The 18,120-nt window shown below is 38.0% G+C and overlaps 1 protein-coding gene across 1 annotated transcript in view; it reads right to left on the bottom strand.

The window, feature by feature from the left end:
• LOC131062017 (uncharacterized protein YNL011C) overlaps window positions 1-18,120 on the bottom strand; it is a 255,936-nt gene that overhangs the window by 213,429 nt on the left and 24,387 nt on the right. Inside the window, exon 4 of the mRNA XM_057995873.2 lies at window positions 1,122-1,218. Coding sequence (XP_057851856.2) covers window positions 1,122-1,218 — 97 coding nt within the window. The remainder of the gene's footprint in view (window positions 1-1,121; window positions 1,219-18,120) is intronic.

Below are 18,120 nucleotides of genomic sequence, written 5' to 3'. Positions count from 1 at the left end.
TTCAACACTTAGAATAGATTTGCTTTGAGTAATTTGCTTTGAACTTGTTAGATGAATGAAGGATTGATAGTTTAAATTGGTGAAACTTTGCTCATACTTTCTTTGGATGGATGATTTTCATTCAATGTGTAAAGTTAGCCTGAGCTTTTGATGTGGATGCTTAACTTCTTGTTTGAGTAATATTGTTCAATTGTTGGTATTATTCATAAGTGTGAAAATCTTGAGCACAACCTTAGAAGATTGCACATGCTTTGCGTAGTTGTCCAAGAGTGGCGAAACAAAGTGTTGTTTATTGGATTCACCTAGTCTACACCGTCTCTTGAGTTCTTAGCAGTAGTTAGAATTCCTAAACCCTTATCCTTTTTATCTCTTTTTTTTTTGAAATCCCAAATCAGAAAATCCAAAAAGCAAAGAGCAATTATTGATAAATTCGCCTAAGTCCAGCTTGTGAATGATACTAGTTGTCAAGCGTAAGTCCCCCTTGTATTTCAGCACACACAACCCAAGAAGTCATCCACATAAAGTCACTCGTTCGCACATATAGACCATGGAGTCGCCTTGTAGTCTTTCTTGCAATCTTCGCACAAGTAGTGATTTTGTTCAGGAGAGGATAGAGTATCTTTGGATATTTTATTCTAATGTTCGGTATATGATAAAACATACACCACCACGATGCTGCCCCCAAACCCCTATGAAGGGCCCTACCCCTCAACTCCACCAGTGTTATTGCCCCCAAACCCTCACCAAACTTATTTGGTACATTTTGTATTTTACATAAAAAATTGAAGTTTTTTTTTCAAACAATTAAGCATTTTTAAGTTGCCAAGTTTTACCGAATTGGAAATTTCTAGTTTGCCAAGTCCAAGTTTGCAAAGTATAGTCCATATTGCATTGTATCATTAGCATGCAAACTAATTGTTACTGATTAGAACTGCAACTAACAGTGTTTCATTATACTATTTCTAATACAAAAATGATCAAAGTATCTAAATATAGCAACTCAACGAGACAAAATCAGAAATTTTAGTTCATTTGGTACACAATTTTATGATACTAGATGATGCAATGCCATGCAAATAGTCATTAACATATAAGAATATAAAATGATTTGAAAATTGTACCTGATTTTGAAAATATACTAAAAAAGCACGAATTGTTTCCCTATAAGGCCTAGACACGTCATTCCAAAGTATATGCTCCCCTTCGACAATTTTGTACCTAACAAAACATAACATTGTTTATATGTGATCTACCAAAACAAATGCAAAAAATATTTTTGCAATACGATATTTAAAGATAGACAAAGCTATTGCTTTTATAATTGTACTAGATCCTTTCAATAACTAATAGGGAGTATGAACTCTAGAACAAAATTGAAAGTGGAAAAACATCTCCAAATTTTTGAGCTAGGGAGACGCAAAGTTTAAACATGATAAAAATGACTGAAATAGTGGAAAAATATCTCCAATTTTTGAGCTAGGGAGGCGCAAATTTTAGAGGCACAAAAAAGTTCCCAAGTTTTGGGGACAATATGGTGGACGACTGTTAAAATAAATTAAACAAGCTAAAAATGACTGAAATTTTAAAAAGTAAACACAATGTGCTGAATTTGAAATGACAATTCTCCCCCTCTTAGCTTTGTAGTATATTTTCGCATATTTCCATTTATAAATTATGCTTCTATATTTTTATGCATTAAATGAAACCTGAAAAAGGGTGCACCCCTCCTAGTCCCCAAAGCCCTAGGACATCAAGGAAGTCACCTTTTTAATGATAAAGAATAATAATAATAAAATTAAAATTAAAATATAAAAGAATATAATTAAATATAATTAAATTTTACTTAAGTTAATGAATGGTCAAAGACATGAAATGAAAAGTTGGACTCCCTCAAACATGAGATATAAAAGGGGGAAGAGAACCTCATTTGAGGGAGGATAATATGGGAATCACAAGTGAAGAACTGATTTAAATAAGAAACGCACATCTAATTGTGAAAAGGTTATGTCTCTTGCCAAAAAGGGCATCCATAATAAAGAGGTGTGACCTCTTCCTCACATTGAGAGTTTGTAATGTCCCCACTTTGAAATACAAGTTAATAGTAAAAAATAATAATAAAATTTAAAATTAAAATATACAAGTATAATAAAATATAATTAATTTTTAATTAAGTTAATGAATGGTCAAAAGACAAGAAATAAAAAGTTGAGACTCCCTCAAATATGAGATATAAAAGGTAGAAAAGAACCTCATTTAAGAGGAATAATTTGATTAAAATAAGAAAGTGTAGATCTGATTTAAATGAGGAGTGCAGAACTGATTGTGAAAGGTTGTGTCCCTTTCAAAGGGCAGAAATAATAAAGAGTTGCACTCTTTCAAAGGGTGCTAAGGGTGAAAGGGTGTGTCTCTTGCCAAAGGGCATACATGATGAAGAAGTGTGACCTCTCCCCCACATTGAGTGATATAAAGGAAAGGAATCAAAAGCCTCCAATAATATGACCAACGATCAAACCAGATCAGCACTGTTATTAAGTTAAAGGCATCAATTAGCCATGGGGAATTGGATCATTTATAATAAATTATATTGAGTTATAGAATAAGCAGATCAACAAAATCATCAACCAGCAAGTGGGGTTACACTCTCAGCCATAGAGCAATTAAATCATCAATGAAGATGTCTATATTGAATGATTAATGGAATGAAAAGCAAAAGATCAGATCAGTCATAAGCTATAAAGCAGATCAGGCAATCATTCCAAATCAACCATCGAAAGAGACAAGCAAGTCAATCAATCCAAATAGAAAATCTGATTTCATAATTAATCAAGGTAAAGTCAGTAGACTTTGACAGGTGCTTGGGCAAGATTTAGGGCAATTGCAAAAGGGGACATTGCAGAGATATAAAAGGAAAGAAATTAAAAGCATCCACGGACATCACCATTGATCAGATCAGATCAGATCAGAACTGTTATAAAGTTACAGGCAGTAAAATCCTTGTTCTCGGTGTCATACTTAATGAAAGACAAATAGGGGGAGAAAAGAAAATAATAGGCAGTGATTTCAGCAATAAAAATTTATGTCTTGGAGCCACCGTGGATTCAGCAACAACTATGAAATGTTCGCCACAATTTTTTTTCAATTATTACAAAATAATTTCACCCTTTACCATTAGCATGATAAAATATTGAAAGCAATATTAGAATAATATCTTTCTCTTTGTGTTATTAATGGTCATTTAAGTTGTTTCTAATTTCGCCTCTAATTAACGATTATTTCTTTTAGAAACATCGTCTTTGTAACTCTATTTAAAGGAGCTTTGTCTCCTTGATTAATTGAACAAAATCAATTCTTTGAAATCCATATGCTTTTGCATCTGTGTTATGGTATCAGAGCCTTGGTTATTTTCGAAATAATTTTTCGATTAAAAATTCGTCATGAATTTTTAACAGTTTTTTTTGAAAAATTTCTGTTTATTCGAAATTGCTACTTTGGCAGTTCATTTTGGCTGCAGCTACTAGGGTTTTCTGGCTATTTTCTGCCCTCTCCCATGACCCGTCTCTCCTACATTTCGCTCAACCACCCGACGCGTTTTTTTCCCGCCTGCAGATTTTTTTCTGCCCTTTTTGGACGGAAATCTGCATTTTCGGCTAGGGTTTTGACCCTCCAGATTCAGTTGAAACTTTTTTCTGAGCACAAATTCGTGGTGGGTTTTCCGAGATCTCAACTGGGTCGTCGTCAGAATTTTTTGGGTGCCCCGATTTTCGTGCCTCGATTTTCGAGCCAGCGGATCCAGATTCCGACAACAGATTCTTTTTGGGTTTTTCGCAAGGATTTCTGGGTTGTCTTCGGATTTTTTTGGGTTAGCTGGAATTTTTTCTTGAAATTCGTGCCCGCCGTACTTCATTTTTTGAAGTCTATACCTGCATCTGCCTCTGTTTCTGCATTGGGATTTGATTTTTTTGAATTCCATGCCAGTGCCTCTTCTCAGTTTTTTCGTTTTCCGTGCACTGGGAAACGTGCAAGATGGCATCATTGACCAACTTGATGTTGGAAGGCAGTCAGGTTTTGTGCACTTAGCATCTTCTTAGTACCTCGTTTTTCGTGCCTCGAAAAGCGTGAAGATGGCTTATGGGCATCGATGTTTGTTTCAGTTTTTAATATTTTTTTACCTAAAAAAAATTCTGATGGGTTTTAATATTTTTTTCCCTTGAAAAAATCTGTGGGTTTTAATAATTTTGTCCTAAAAAATTATCTGTGGGTTTTTAAATATTTTTTGTCCCTGTAAAAAAAAAATCATGGGAGGGTTTATGATTTTTTCCTCAAAAATTGTAATTTGCTGCAGTTTGTTTTTAGTCGCACCTGGAGACGTTGTGCGAACATCTGCACTAGTCTCTTATTTGCAGTCTATTTTCGGGCATCGTGCTCATCTGCAATAGTTTGGAGGGTTTGCCGATTTTTTCCTCAAAATCGTGACAGCTGTTCTTGGTGTGTCTCTGGTTACAGGGAGGGACAATTCTCCAACATCAGGTTGGACGGTTGGTGTTGTTTTGGGTATCTCCAGAAGTTCTGGAGTTTTTGGGAGAGTTGGTGGCAGACTCATCTCAAGTGGCAGAGTTAGTGGCAGGCTCTTGTCTTCTGTTGCAGCGTGTTCTGAGAAGAAGGGGCAACCTTCTCTGTTATTTCCCTTGGTAGTTAGAACAATGACCATTAAGGGAGGGTATTAGAATAATATCTTTCTCTTTGTGTTATTAATGGTCATTTAAGTTGTTTATAATTTCGCCTCTAGTTAACGATTGTTTCTTTTAGAAACATCGTCTTTGTAACTCTATTTAAAGGAGCTTTGTCTCCTTGATTAATTCAACAAAATCAATTCTTTGAAATCCATATGCTTTTGCATCTGTATTAAGCAATACATATTGGCGGTTACACCACCCACTTCCACTTTTCAGCAGGATAAAGAAATACTGGAATTTAACAACTATTTGGCAGTATAACCAGCCAATTACAAATCCAAGAAGATTGACGTAAACAAGACAATCACTCAACCACTTATTCAGCGAGAGGACAAGAGTACAAAATGAAATAGAGATAGGCAACGAAGCCAGCCTCTTCCACTTATTCAGTGGATGTTGTGAAACAATTAAGAGTGAAGTTTGTTGTTAGTACTACTAATCAGCATTAAAATACATAGCATGAATTGCAAATCAAGAGATATAGTTGTCCAACAGCTGCAAATGATGTCCAATGTAATTCTCAAGTTCCAAGATGACTCCTTACCAAGAAACAATCCCCAAACTCCAAACTCTAAGTCTGAAATATTTAACCGGTAGACTGAAAAACACAAACCAGCAACATAAAATCACACTAAAATGCTCATAACTCTTCCAAAACTCGACGGAATGACTTCAAATTAAGTGCAAATGATCCCTAGAGAGGAGGCGTCCAAGCCAAGACCAACAACCTATTAAAGTTTGGATCAGATTTGATATGTGAGTAGTTTTAAATTTATTTCTATTACTTGGTTCACAACTAAGCAATATGACTATGAACTCTATGTGCAGGCTGTTGCATGCTTGAAGAGAACACAACTTAATTCATAAAGTATTTGCTGGACTGCAAATGAAGGAGATCGATGTCTTATTGGCTTGCACTTTCAATTTCTGTACTTACCTTTTAGAATCGAACTCTATCATGATATACATATCACGGTATAGGCATGTCAATGAATAGACATGCCTCTACATACGTGGAGACATGTCTCTTCATTGAGATGCCTCTCTAAATACCAATTCATATAACCCTTTAGCAAGATAACGATTCACATAATCGTTTGTTATTTATTAACAGCACATAACGATTCTCATAATCGTTGGTTATTATTATTATCAGCAGGTAACGGTTCACATAATCGTTTTGATATGAAGATCGACCATAGTCGATACAAACAGCAATTAATAATATTGAACTGTTTAATGTGGATAATCGATTTTTATTGATCATTCCATTTGATCAATATAATCAATACTTATGATCATTTAGTAATTTGGTGCTCATATTCAATTTGGTATAAACAATGTGATTAATATAATCGATATTACTTATTGATTCAACATGAATTTAATCTCAATGATTTATCAACAGCATGATTAATGATTTAATATTTCAATAATAGATTATGTATATATAAATATTCATATATATAATAATAATAGGAACACTTATTATTATTACATATATTAATATGTATACATTCATATTAACAAATCATTAATCATATTGATGATATAATCAGCATTACTTATACATATGATTTGATGAGATTACTCCGACCGAAGCTATAAATCATCAACACAACCAGCAGCAAATCTGATTAAACCATTTCCAAGGCATTCACAGACATGGTACGGCTTGGTAAGGGGGGCGATTTGCAATATAAAATTCAAAACTTCGAAATAACCTCTGAAAATTAGCAAAAGGGATCGCCTAGTCCTTTGGAAAATAAAGAGAAAATACCCAAAAGCAACAAAAACTCCCTCTTAGAATTATGATGGAAAAACCACTTCAGCTCTACAATCAACCGACAACCTGGAAACAGTTAGTGTTTGTAGTTTAGGGAGATATTTTCTCCTAACTTAATATAATAAATAATCATTAACGCAAGTCGGCCTTATTAAAAAATCATATTTTATATTCTTCTAAAGGAGGCCGACCTAAGTAAAGAGTCACCTTGTTTGGTATATATACAAGGAAGGTGTTCGATATCTTCAGCAAATTGGTATATTGCTTCAAATCGATATCTTAAGAGTAGATATTATTTTCATTAGTAAATTTGCACCCAATGAGGTGCCTATAATTCATCTTTGATTCGGCCTTAAGAGTGGCCAAATTGTAAAGACGGATTTTACAACTATTCAATAATATAAGTGATATTATTGCCTAGGTTTTTCTCCCTCGAGGAGGGTTTTTCCCAGGATAAACTTCATGTTCATTATCTGATATGTTGCATTTTTTATTGCTTATATTCCTGATCTTAAAAATCAACATGATATCAAGAACAAGTTTAAGACAAGATCTGATTAGACTTGACCTTACGCCACTCTAAATACGGGTAGATAGATGGGCTTTGCCCTAATTCTTAGATGCGATGATGGAAGGAGAAGATAAGGGGAAGGAATTACAAGAAGATGTAACAAAACAAGAGAATTCTACACACAGTGTTGTTGTTCCCTATCCTCACCAGCAACTGGTGCACCCCTCCTATTGGGTATTAAGAATTTTAGACTATGGTGGAGCTTGGTCTACCTGATGCGTGACGTTCTTTTGCCCATGTGTGACCTTTGGCCAGATCGCGCATGTTGCAGACAGGGGAGTTTCAAGTTGTTGGCTCTATGGCACTCTATATTGTATGTTAAGAATCTTGTGTGTGCAATGCTTGTATTCCTTCTTGTATCGAAAGAAACTTCAGGAAATGTACAGTCTGTCGGAACTCCTACGTAATGACTATTATGTTCATTGCTGCTACGAGAAAAGTGCTATCTGTCAGGAACAGAGAGAAATCAAATACCGCGCAGGTTGGGACGAATGTCATGTCCCCTCCTTAGCTCTGTCTAGCAGAGACCTGTGAGTTAGCCTATTATGGAGTCTTGTAGGTTGGCAATGGTGGATAGAGACTCAGTCAGGATATTCAGTGTTTGGATTTGGTGTTTCTAGCGGTAGTAGACCAGTTTGGAGCAGTTCCTTGATTTTAGGAGGCAGTTCCTACTTTTAGGAGGTTGTGACAGTGTCCAGGGTTGGGGTTTCATGAGACCATTCCTTGGTTTCAGTTTCAGGAGGTTTCAGTTACAGCCAAAATTACAGGGCGGTTCGGGAGAGATTCTCTTGGAAGGGTCTCAAAGATGATGTTCTATGTCATGTCCATGAGTGTATGACATGCCAGCAAAATAAGTCTGAGCATACTTTTCCTGCTGGTTTGTTGCAACACTTACCTATACCGGAACAAAAATGGACAGGGATCTGTATGGATTTCATTACAGGTCTTCCTCGGGTTCAGGGGAAAGATTGTATCTACGTCGTAGTGGACAGGTTAACTAAATATGCCCACTTATTTCCTATTGCATTTGATTTCACAGCATCTCAGGTAGCTGAGCTATTTTTTAGAGAGGTGTTTAGACTCCATGGCCTCCCCAAGACCATAGTGAGTGACAAGGATAGCAGGTTCATGAGTTCTTTCTGGCAAGAACTTTTTAGGCTCGCAAGTACGGAATTGACACCTAGTACCAGCGACCACCCACAGACAGATGAGCAGACTGAGATTGTTAATAAGTGGGTTGAGAGGTATTTGCGATGCTATGTGGCAAGACAGCAGAAGGCATGGGTGTGTGCTGATGTGCTTTTTATGCACATGCAAACACAGAATAAAATACCTAAAGGTACCTTATCCTCTCTTGAATAAAGTCTCCGAATGCTGAAGATGTCGCGAAAAGGATCAATCGGGATGACTTCAAGGTTCTTTGTTGTAGGATCTCTACGTGTGGATAAGCTCTTCGCGGTATGATGTGATTTTGCTGGAATCACAAGGGGACTTACACTTGACGACCTAAACGTCTGATTTGCTTTGAGTATTGCTGGAACACAAGATTTCATTAATCTAGATTTTTTTTTTAAAAGGAAAAAGGACGAGGACGAGGAAAGGATCTAATTCTGACACTAGGAATGTAGGAGCAATGAATGATCTTTTGATGAAATTCTAACTAAATCTTGTTTTGACATCGCAAGACCATCTCCACAAGGTTAGTGCGATCTTCGAAGGAAAGCTTTATGATGTTCAGATCATCACTACAGGCATAGACACCATCAAGTTGATGCATATCAATGAAGAAGTGACAATTGAAGTTAAGCTTAAGCTGAATGATTCCAGTTGACTACACAAGGCAAGTCTGCAATCAACAAACTGCTAGTAGTATGGATATATGAATTTCACCATCAATCAAACACATTTATTCCACTCATCTAATAACATGAAATCAAATACGAGAAGTATAGAGACCATGCAAATTGTTGAATCGACCCATAAATTTCACCATTTCTTCAATGAAGTTTTACAAGTCTTTTACAACATCTTGGCAACAATCTTTGCCTTCTCTCTCTACTCTACTATAATTGCTATACTATTAACTGACTATTCACTAACTATTTACCCACTATTTTTCTATTATTCACTAACTATTTTCTATTGACTGACTATTCGCCTTTACAAAATGAGGAGTCGGGGCTTATATAGTGCCCTTAATACAATTCAATGGCTTAGATCAATTTGAGATCAATGGCCAAGATTCAATAATAAAAACCCTAATTAGGGTTTGTTACAACAAACTTAATGCTGACCAATGAAATAATTGTATTAATTGGACACATGTCTTCTCTGGAAAATTCGACCAATGGATAGCTAGGGTAGGTACATCGAAGTTTGTGCCACCTCCCATGAGTTAGGTACATTGAATCTGGACATGCTGAGGTGGACCAATCCGATTGGAGGAGCGATGACTAGGATGCCACCGCGTCTAACACTTGCAACTTGGTAGATATCCAATTCGATGATGCTGAGAAGCTAGCTTTAATTAACTCTTCTGAAACTATCTGCTTCTTCAACGAACCCTTGCTCTAACTTCTTTTGTCTTTGATGTGCAGGATGATTGATGTACCTCGCCTTGGAATGCTGGATTGGAAGAAGTTATTCCGGATGATGCTTGACCGAAGAAGGCCGTCCTTGTCAATGCTGGACTGGAGGAGGTCACCCTTATCCTTGCTTGATCTTCTTTGATGATACTGAGCTGGAGGAGATCATCTTTGTCCTGGACCGGATCTTCTTTGATGAGAGCCTGCCGACTTGTAGATACTCCAGCCTTAGGAGTCGTCATCGTGATACCTACACAACATTTCAAAATTAGTCCCTGAGCATTAAAGGGTAGAAAATAAGACTCAAAAGGAAGATTTAAGATATTAATTAGGAAACTTCATGATAAATCTAGAGTTATCATTTCCTAATTAATTAATCAACACTTAGACTTTTCTAAAAAAAAAGTGCCCAAAAATCAAGTCTTGAACAAGGATATTAGGATAATTTCGCCATACCTCCTCTTGAGTACTTAACTCTAAGACCTTTTGAAAATGATGCAAGAAAAATGGATTTTGCTAGGCAAAGTTTAAATCATAGCCCTCTCTTGGATGAATTGCGCCTCCATTAGTCTTCAAAAGAATTTCACCCTCCTTAGTCTCCACACTTAGCAAAATTTCGCCTTCAATCTTCTGGATTTCGCTCCTCAAATTGCTCCTCAATTTCGCACTTTAGAAGGGATGAATGAATGATTTGAACTTGAAACAATGCCCCCCTATTATATAGAGCGCTCACCTTCTTTCCATGAGGCCGACCTAGTTTTTTTTTAATAATAAAATAAGATAATAATCCATTAAAAAGGAGACCAACTTGCTTGCAAAAGCCAATAAATGTGCTTCAGCGCTCAATTTGTATTTTTAATTTTCAAAATTAATTTTAGTGCCTCCAAGGTGGATTTTTTAATTATTTCAAGGCTTAAAATTAATTTATTAAATGCAAAATGTTTTTAAATTAATGCAAATTTTAATTTTCCAAATGTCTCAAATTTAGCAATTTTGGTGATTTAGTGCAAACTGGAAAATATCAATTTTTGATCAAGGTCTCAATGAAGCTTGCTAGTGATTTTGCCCTGGACCCTCAGCAAGGGTCAGGAGCGATTTTTCTTCCCTAGCTCAAAATTGACATTTTTCAAAGCTCAAAATTTCTTCAAGGCATCTCAAATAGGTCCTCTTACTGAATCCCAGTCTTAGTTTTATCCATCTTAGGAGAAAAAGTGTGATTTTGGTGTTTTTCGCCCTGGACCCTCTTGTTGACGTGGACGAAATCGCATTGCTGCAAACTCCATACGGCCAACGCAGAATAGAATAGCCGACTGATTATCCTACTCTCTCTTGAGATAAGGAAGTCTCTAATGTTGTTTTCTAAGTTTGATCAAAGGAGACTACCTCAAGGTTTCTTTTGTCAGGTCTTGACTGCGGGATCTCTCAGTGGCTTGATGTGTTTATGCTGGAAACACAAGGGGGACTTACGTTTAACTGGCAACAAGCTAGTCTGCTGTGATTCTCGAATTATGCAATAAAGAGCAAAAGGAAAGGGTTAGGAGATCTAAAACTAACAACACGGGTATGCGGGTAGACGGATTCCACATAACCAATTCCTGCTTGGCCAGAATGGCTCACAACCTTGCAGGAACGGTGCAATCTTCAAAGGAACTTGGAAGATTTTCAGATTGGAGACGCACGGCTAAGCACCCAATTCTGGCGCAGCTCAGACGGACACCTGCAATTGAACTAAGCACAATCGAAGGCTCAGGTTAACCACACAAAAGGATACACAATCAGTATATCCTCAGTGGTATGAGCCCGAATCTATCAAATACCTGCACACCCAAAATAGAAAGATCTATCTAAAATGCTGAAAGAAACCATGCAAACAGGATGAAAACAAGACAATAAACACCAAATCAATGTTCATATATTGATCTCAACTGCCTATTACAACAATTCCTGCAGCATCTCTATGCTACTACTAAGATCTAACCTATTCTAACTCTAAAATCTAACTATCTAGCAATTTCTAACCCTTTACAAAAGAAAGGCCTCTGCCTTTTATAGATATTACAATTTTGAATCAGAGGCCAGGATGGACTGCATCCAAGGGCCCTGATCTGCCTTCCGGAAGCTGGCAGCCTTGACCCATGCCTAATTAATTCTCAGTTATCCAACCAGCAACTATCTCAACTACCTGCCACTATTTGGCTTTATTTCGGGTCTATCCAATCTTCTTGGTGGTTGGGAATAGTTATCCACAAAAATATCTTGCACGGGACCCATAGGCAGTTTACAATAAAGCAATTTCAGCTTTAAAACTGAATTTCTGGACTTAAATCCAGCTGTGTGCTTCTTTGAGAATGCATAAACTTGCAGCATTCAGAGTGTTCTTTTGCTTTTTGCCTCCAATTTCACCAGTGGACTTCATCTATGTTCAACGGCACGGTTCCCAATGCTCGGTTGCTCTTGCGCTCCTGTATCTTTCTTTTTCCAGTCTTCAGCGCCTAGCCTTGAATTGCGACCCTTCCTTGATTTGCATTTGAGGTCTTTCTCGTGGTTCTTCGATGACGTCCTGCGATCAACCAATTTCACTTAATTAAATTAATTTGAAAAATTAAATAATTTAATTTAACAAACATTAAATTTAATTACGACGTTTGGCTTGAGAAGCTCTTTGTGAGATGTATCTTGAAAATGCTTCTCTTCCTCTTCGATTGTGAAATCTGATCCTTGGTCTTGATGGTGTTCGGGCGATTTACTTCTACGCGTTTTTACCTTTCGAGTCTTGGACGTTTTGAAATCTTCTTATGGCGTTTGAATGATTCTTATAGCGCGATTCTAGAGGTTTGAAGAACTTCTGCAGATTTTAAAACTCTAACTCTCATGCTTTTCTGGTGAATTTTGGAGAACTTAGACATTTTGAACTGGAGATATTTTCGGAACATGGGGAGTTTATGCAAACTGAAGGGTAATTTTCGGACCTTGAACACTTCTGCAAATTAAAGACAACTTCGGATCCTTTGTAAGATTTTGCAAACTCGGAGCATTGAACCTTTTTTGCAAGTTTTCAGAACCTTTCACTTTTGGCTCCTAGGTCCGATTTTGAGGATTTAATATGAATTTCGGACCTGGAGGAGTTTTGCAACTTTCAACGCTTTTCACATATTTCACATTTCGCCCCAGGGTCCGAAAATGAGGACTTAAGGCGAATTTCGGACCTAAACATGCTTACAAAATCGGAGTTTGAAGGCGTTTTTACAAATTTCTGAGTTTTCGCGATTTTAAAATGAACCTCGGAGTTTCGGAGGCTAAACGTCTTTTGGCGAATTTACCCAGATTTCGGACCTAAAAGCGCGTTTGGAAATTTCGCGATTTTAATGCGAACTTCGAAGGTAGGGTCCGAAATTGGGCGTTTAAGTGTTTTTCGGGGCTTGAAGCGCTTTCGTCAGTTTTCGGACCTAGTGCGTCCTTTTATATTTCGCGTTTTTAAACCCAGGGGTCCGAAAATGAATATTTCGGGTTTTCGGACCTGAAGCGTCCGTTTTAAAACTTCGCGCTTTCTTTTATTTTCTTCTAAGGGTCCGAAAAGAGGGACTTAAGTGATTTCGGACCTGGAGGCGCTTTTGCAAAATCGCGTTTTTTAACATTTCGCCCCAGGGTCCGAAAATGGACTCTTAAAGTGTTTTTCGGACCTTGAAACACTTTTTTGCAATTTTGTCATATTTAGAAATTTCAGCCCTAGGGTCCGAAAATGATGTTTAAAGTGAATCTTAGACCTTGAAAGTCGTTTGGCAACTTTTAACTTTTTCAACCTTTGGCTTCTGGGTCCGAAATTGAGCATATGGAATATAACATTTAAGTATAAGTGACATTTCACTTATACTTTAAGTTATATTCCATATATACTTTCAGGATGTTTGAGAGTGGTTTCAGACCTCCAGGAGTTATATTGCAAATTCTAGTTTTTGGAGGTTTCCTCAGTTTTTCAGAGTTAGCCAAATTTCAGGATCAGGAAATTCCAGACTTAGCCAAATTTCAGGATCAGGACAGAAAGGCACAAACTGGGGGTCCCTGTCCAAGACGGGGATGGGTGTGCGATTCGCACAACACCTCTCCAAGGGTCAGGAGCGTTTTTTTCAATTTTGACTAAAAATCTTCATTTCCTTATCAAAACACTTTCTCACCAAGCTAGATCATGTTAATACCTCCAAACTAAGCAAGAAAATCTCTCTTCCAAATTTTTCGCCCTGGACCCTCAGCAAGGGTCAAGAGCGATTTTTTGCAAATTGGGCTTATTTCTCCATCATTTTTCATTGAAACTTTATTCACCACAAGGCAATGTCCTTCCTTTATCCACTCCATCCAAATTTGCTTTGTTGTTGCAAGGTAAAATGAGAGTTTTCAAAATTTTCGCCCTGGACCCTCAACAAGGGTCAAGAGCAATTTTTCCTTTCTAGCCCAGGATCATCAAGTTTTAGAGGCAAATCATTATTCATCATGTCCTTGAAGGCTTTTTCATCTTAGCCTATCTTTGCCTTAGCAAAATTTTGAAGGAAATATGTAGTTTTTGTGATTTTCGACCTGGACCCTCAGCAAGGGTCAGGAGTGATTTTTGGGTTTTAGGCCAATTTTCAAATCCTTTCATCTTCAAATCACTTCCATGGCATAAAACATCACGTCCTTCTCCCATCCAGGTCATAAAAACCAAAATCCAATCTTGAAATGCAAGGAAAATAGGAGGATTTGAACATTTCGCCCTGGACCCTCAGCAAGGGTCAGGAGCGAATTTGCCTTTGGGCATCAAAATTTGCATTTTTAACCATCCAACCCAACTTCAAGGCAATTCAAATGTCATTTCACACTCATGACTAGGCTTTAGCTTTGCTCAAAATTTGGAAGAAAAGTTAGTCTTTAGGTTTTTCGCCCTGGACCCTCTCCAAGGGTCAGGAGCGAATTTTAAGTTTTCAACAAAATCCTTCACTTTTTCAAAATGACACTTTCTCAGGTGAGTAAAAGGAGATGTCCTTGTTTCATCTATGCCCAAAACTTGACTTTTTTCCATGCAAGATGAGAGCTATTCAAAATTTCGCTCTGGACCCTCAACAAGGGTCAGGAGTGAAATTGCCTTCCTTGGCCAAAATTCATCAATTTTCATGCGGCCAAACCTTTGAATGATGTTCAACCTTCCTTCCAAGAGACCCTGCACATAAAAAATTTAGCCAAAATTAGTGACAAATAGGCTCAAATAAGATTTTCGCTCTGGACCCTCAGCAAGGGTCAGGAGCGAAATTCACAATCTAGGCTAAACTGCTCAATCTTCAAGTTTCAAATCACTTCACAGGGCAAGGTAAGATCGTTTTCAAGGCCAGGAACAAGGTTTCAAGCTCAAACAAGGTGGCAAATGAAGTTTCTAATGAATTTCGCTCTGGACCCTCAGCAAGGGTCAGGAGCGAAATTCCTAATCTTGGCCAAAATCCATCATTTCCTTCAAGGTTTTCAATCAATCCCAAAGTCCAAACAAAATGCTTTGCAAATCAAAATTTGGTCAAATAAGGCAAGGAATGAGTCCTAGGTTGATTTTCGCCTTGGACCTCCTGAGAGGGTCAGGGGTGAGACGAGATTCGCTTTGGACCTCCTGAGAGGGTCAGGAGCGAAATTCGCTTTGGACCTCTTGAGAGGGTCAGGAGCGAAATTCGCTTTGGACCCTCAGGAAGGGTCAGGAGCGAAATTTGACTTTTTGAACTCTCCGTCAGGATAATTTCATGGAATATAACATTTAAGTATATACTTTAAGTTATATTTCATATATACTTTCAAGATGTTTGAGAGTGGTTTCAGACCTCCAAGAGTTATATTGCAAAATCTAGTTTTTGGAGGATTTTCAGTTTTCCAGACTTAGTCAAATTTCAGGATCAAGACATTCCAAACTTAACCAAATTTCAGGATCAGGACATTCCAGACTTAGCCAAATTTCAGGACTTTCCAGACTTCATCACTCACCAACTTGACCTAACTCAAGCAGAACCTGCTATCCAGGTGATCCCCTTGGCGACACTCAAAATGCAAAGGCTAACAGACAAAACCCTAAAAGACCTAGAAAACAAACCCTAGAAAGCAAAAAGCAAGGGTCCCCATTTGCAATGGGGCGATGTGTGAAATGGTCACAACAGTGTGTTGGTTGTATTTGGGCGAGTATTGTTATAATACTAAACACCATAAGTCTATTGCTATGACTCCTTTCAGAGCCCTCTATGGTTACGATGCATTATCTTTTGTTGATCTAGTTGTAGGTGACAACAGGGCTCCTTTGGCATAGGATTGGTTACAGGAGAACCAGGATATCATGAGATCTCTCAAGGAGAATTTGAAGCAGGCACAAAATCAGCAGAAGGTCTACGCTGATCGGCACAGGACTAAGAGGGTATTTGAGGTGGATGATATGGTTTTCCTACGTCTGCAGCCTTTCTGGCAGAGCACCCTTAAAAGGGGTGGAGCTGAGAAGCTCAAGCCTCGTTTTTTCGGGCCATACAGGATTCTCAGGGGCCTATGAGATTGAGTTACCACCTGGCAGTCGGATTCATAATGTGTTCCACGTGTCCTATCTGAAAAAGCCACTGGGGCAACATATTGTAGCATCTTCCAATCTACCTCCCTTGGATGAGGAAGGTAAGCCGACGTTGGTTCCTGAGAAGATCTTGGAAGAGAGGGAACGTCGACTGAGGAGCAGGGTGATTCGGGAGTACTTGGTTCGCTAAAGGGGTCTCCCCATAGAGGACGCCACTTGGGAGGGAGAGGCTATTTTGCAGCATCCAGCTTTGCAATTGCTTGTGGGCAAGCATCTCCGAGAGGGGAGGACTGTCATGTCCGCTCTTTAGCTCTGTCTAGCAGAGACCTGTGAGTTAGCCTATTATGGAGTCTTGTAGGCTGGCAATGGTGGATAGAGACTCAGTCAGGATATTCAGTGTTTGGATTTGATGTTTCTGGCAGTAGTAGACCAATTTGGAGCAGTTCCTTGATTTTAGGAGGCAGTTCCTACATTTTAGGAGGCAGTTCCTACTTTTAGGAGGTTGTGACAGCGTCCAGGGTTGGGGTTCCATGAAACCATTCCTTGGTTTCAGTTTCAGGAGATTTGGGTGTGTTTCCTAGTTTCTAGGAGCATCCCTAGATTTTAGGGATGAGACTGCCAGTTGATCCATGATTTCCGACATCAGTCACAGACAGGGGACAAGTTCAGTTTCAGGCTTTTGGTGTGTTTCAAGCTTTCTGTAGCTATTTGGGTTATATTTTTAATATATTTAAATATTTCCTAAGTTAGCGTTTTGATATTTTAAATAAGGCTATGTCTATGGCCATTTCGGAGTAATAAGGGGTTTTTGGCTTCATCTGGATTCGTATGCCCATGTGTTATAGCTCCTTGGAAAGGTCTTGAACTTTTCTAAATGATTTTCACTTGCCAGGGTCCTTTTGGCGCTTGGAGTTATTTTATATTGGAAAAGTGGTGTTTTCTCTATACTTGGGCGCCCAATATTGGGATATATGACTTTATATTAAAGCGCACTTTTCATATATCTTTAAGGTTTGATTTGGAAGGAAAGAGATATAAGGAGAAGGAAACCTAATTTCTCATTATCTTTTACATATTGAAAACTTGTTTGGTGCGATATTGCTCTGGTAGAGCAATTCTTCAATCTGGGACGCAAACCCCATGATTGGTACTGGCTGGGACGTAGCCCTCAGCTATTGATTGGCAATGGATTCTTTTGGCATTGGCATTATTGGTCAGAGTGTATGCGCTATTCCTTGTGGAGATTCAGATTGCTTGGTGAGGGTTTCAGCAGGGTGGTTGAATTTCCCAGCTGGGGCGTGATTGTTTCATCTTGATGCCACCATTACAGCAGGTACACTATACGCTGGAAGTGGTGAAGACTTTCATTCAGCCATAGCTGGTGTTCTTGGTTTGTGTTCATCATCTACCCTTCAGTTGGCGCCATTATTGGATGTAAGCACATCCCCAATGCGCAGGGAATAATTTGGATATTATAAATCAGAAATCTGCCTGGTACGATTTGTATCAATTCTGATTTAATTGAATGTTCTTACTTGTTTCAGTTTCCTTCCTTATTTGTTGTTCTTTATTCATTATTTGCTTATATATTCAAAAAAATACAAAAAGAAACCAAACATTCTGCAACTTCTCTCTATTATGTAAGACCATCAGCAAAAATCACAGGAAAATATAGTTTATTATTTTAAAAATTACTGCAGATCAGCAAGGGGATCCATCAGGGATCTTTCAGCGAACCCTCAAGACTATCACAACAAACGATGTAACATATTAAATTATTAAAAAAAATGGTGAGGTTGCTGCAAATTCGGAGGTACAAGGAAGAGCAAATTTATGCGTACAACTTCTCCTTTGGTTTGAGTGAAAATGGCATCGAGCATGACGGAAGATAG

The sequence above is a fragment of the Cryptomeria japonica genome, chromosome 2 (assembly GCF_030272615.1).
Source record: "Cryptomeria japonica chromosome 2, Sugi_1.0, whole genome shotgun sequence".
Taxonomy (NCBI): Eukaryota; Viridiplantae; Streptophyta; class Pinopsida; order Cupressales; family Cupressaceae; genus Cryptomeria; species Cryptomeria japonica.
The sequence above is the reverse complement of the archived record's forward strand: the minus strand, read 5'-3'. Positions and strand labels throughout refer to the sequence as shown.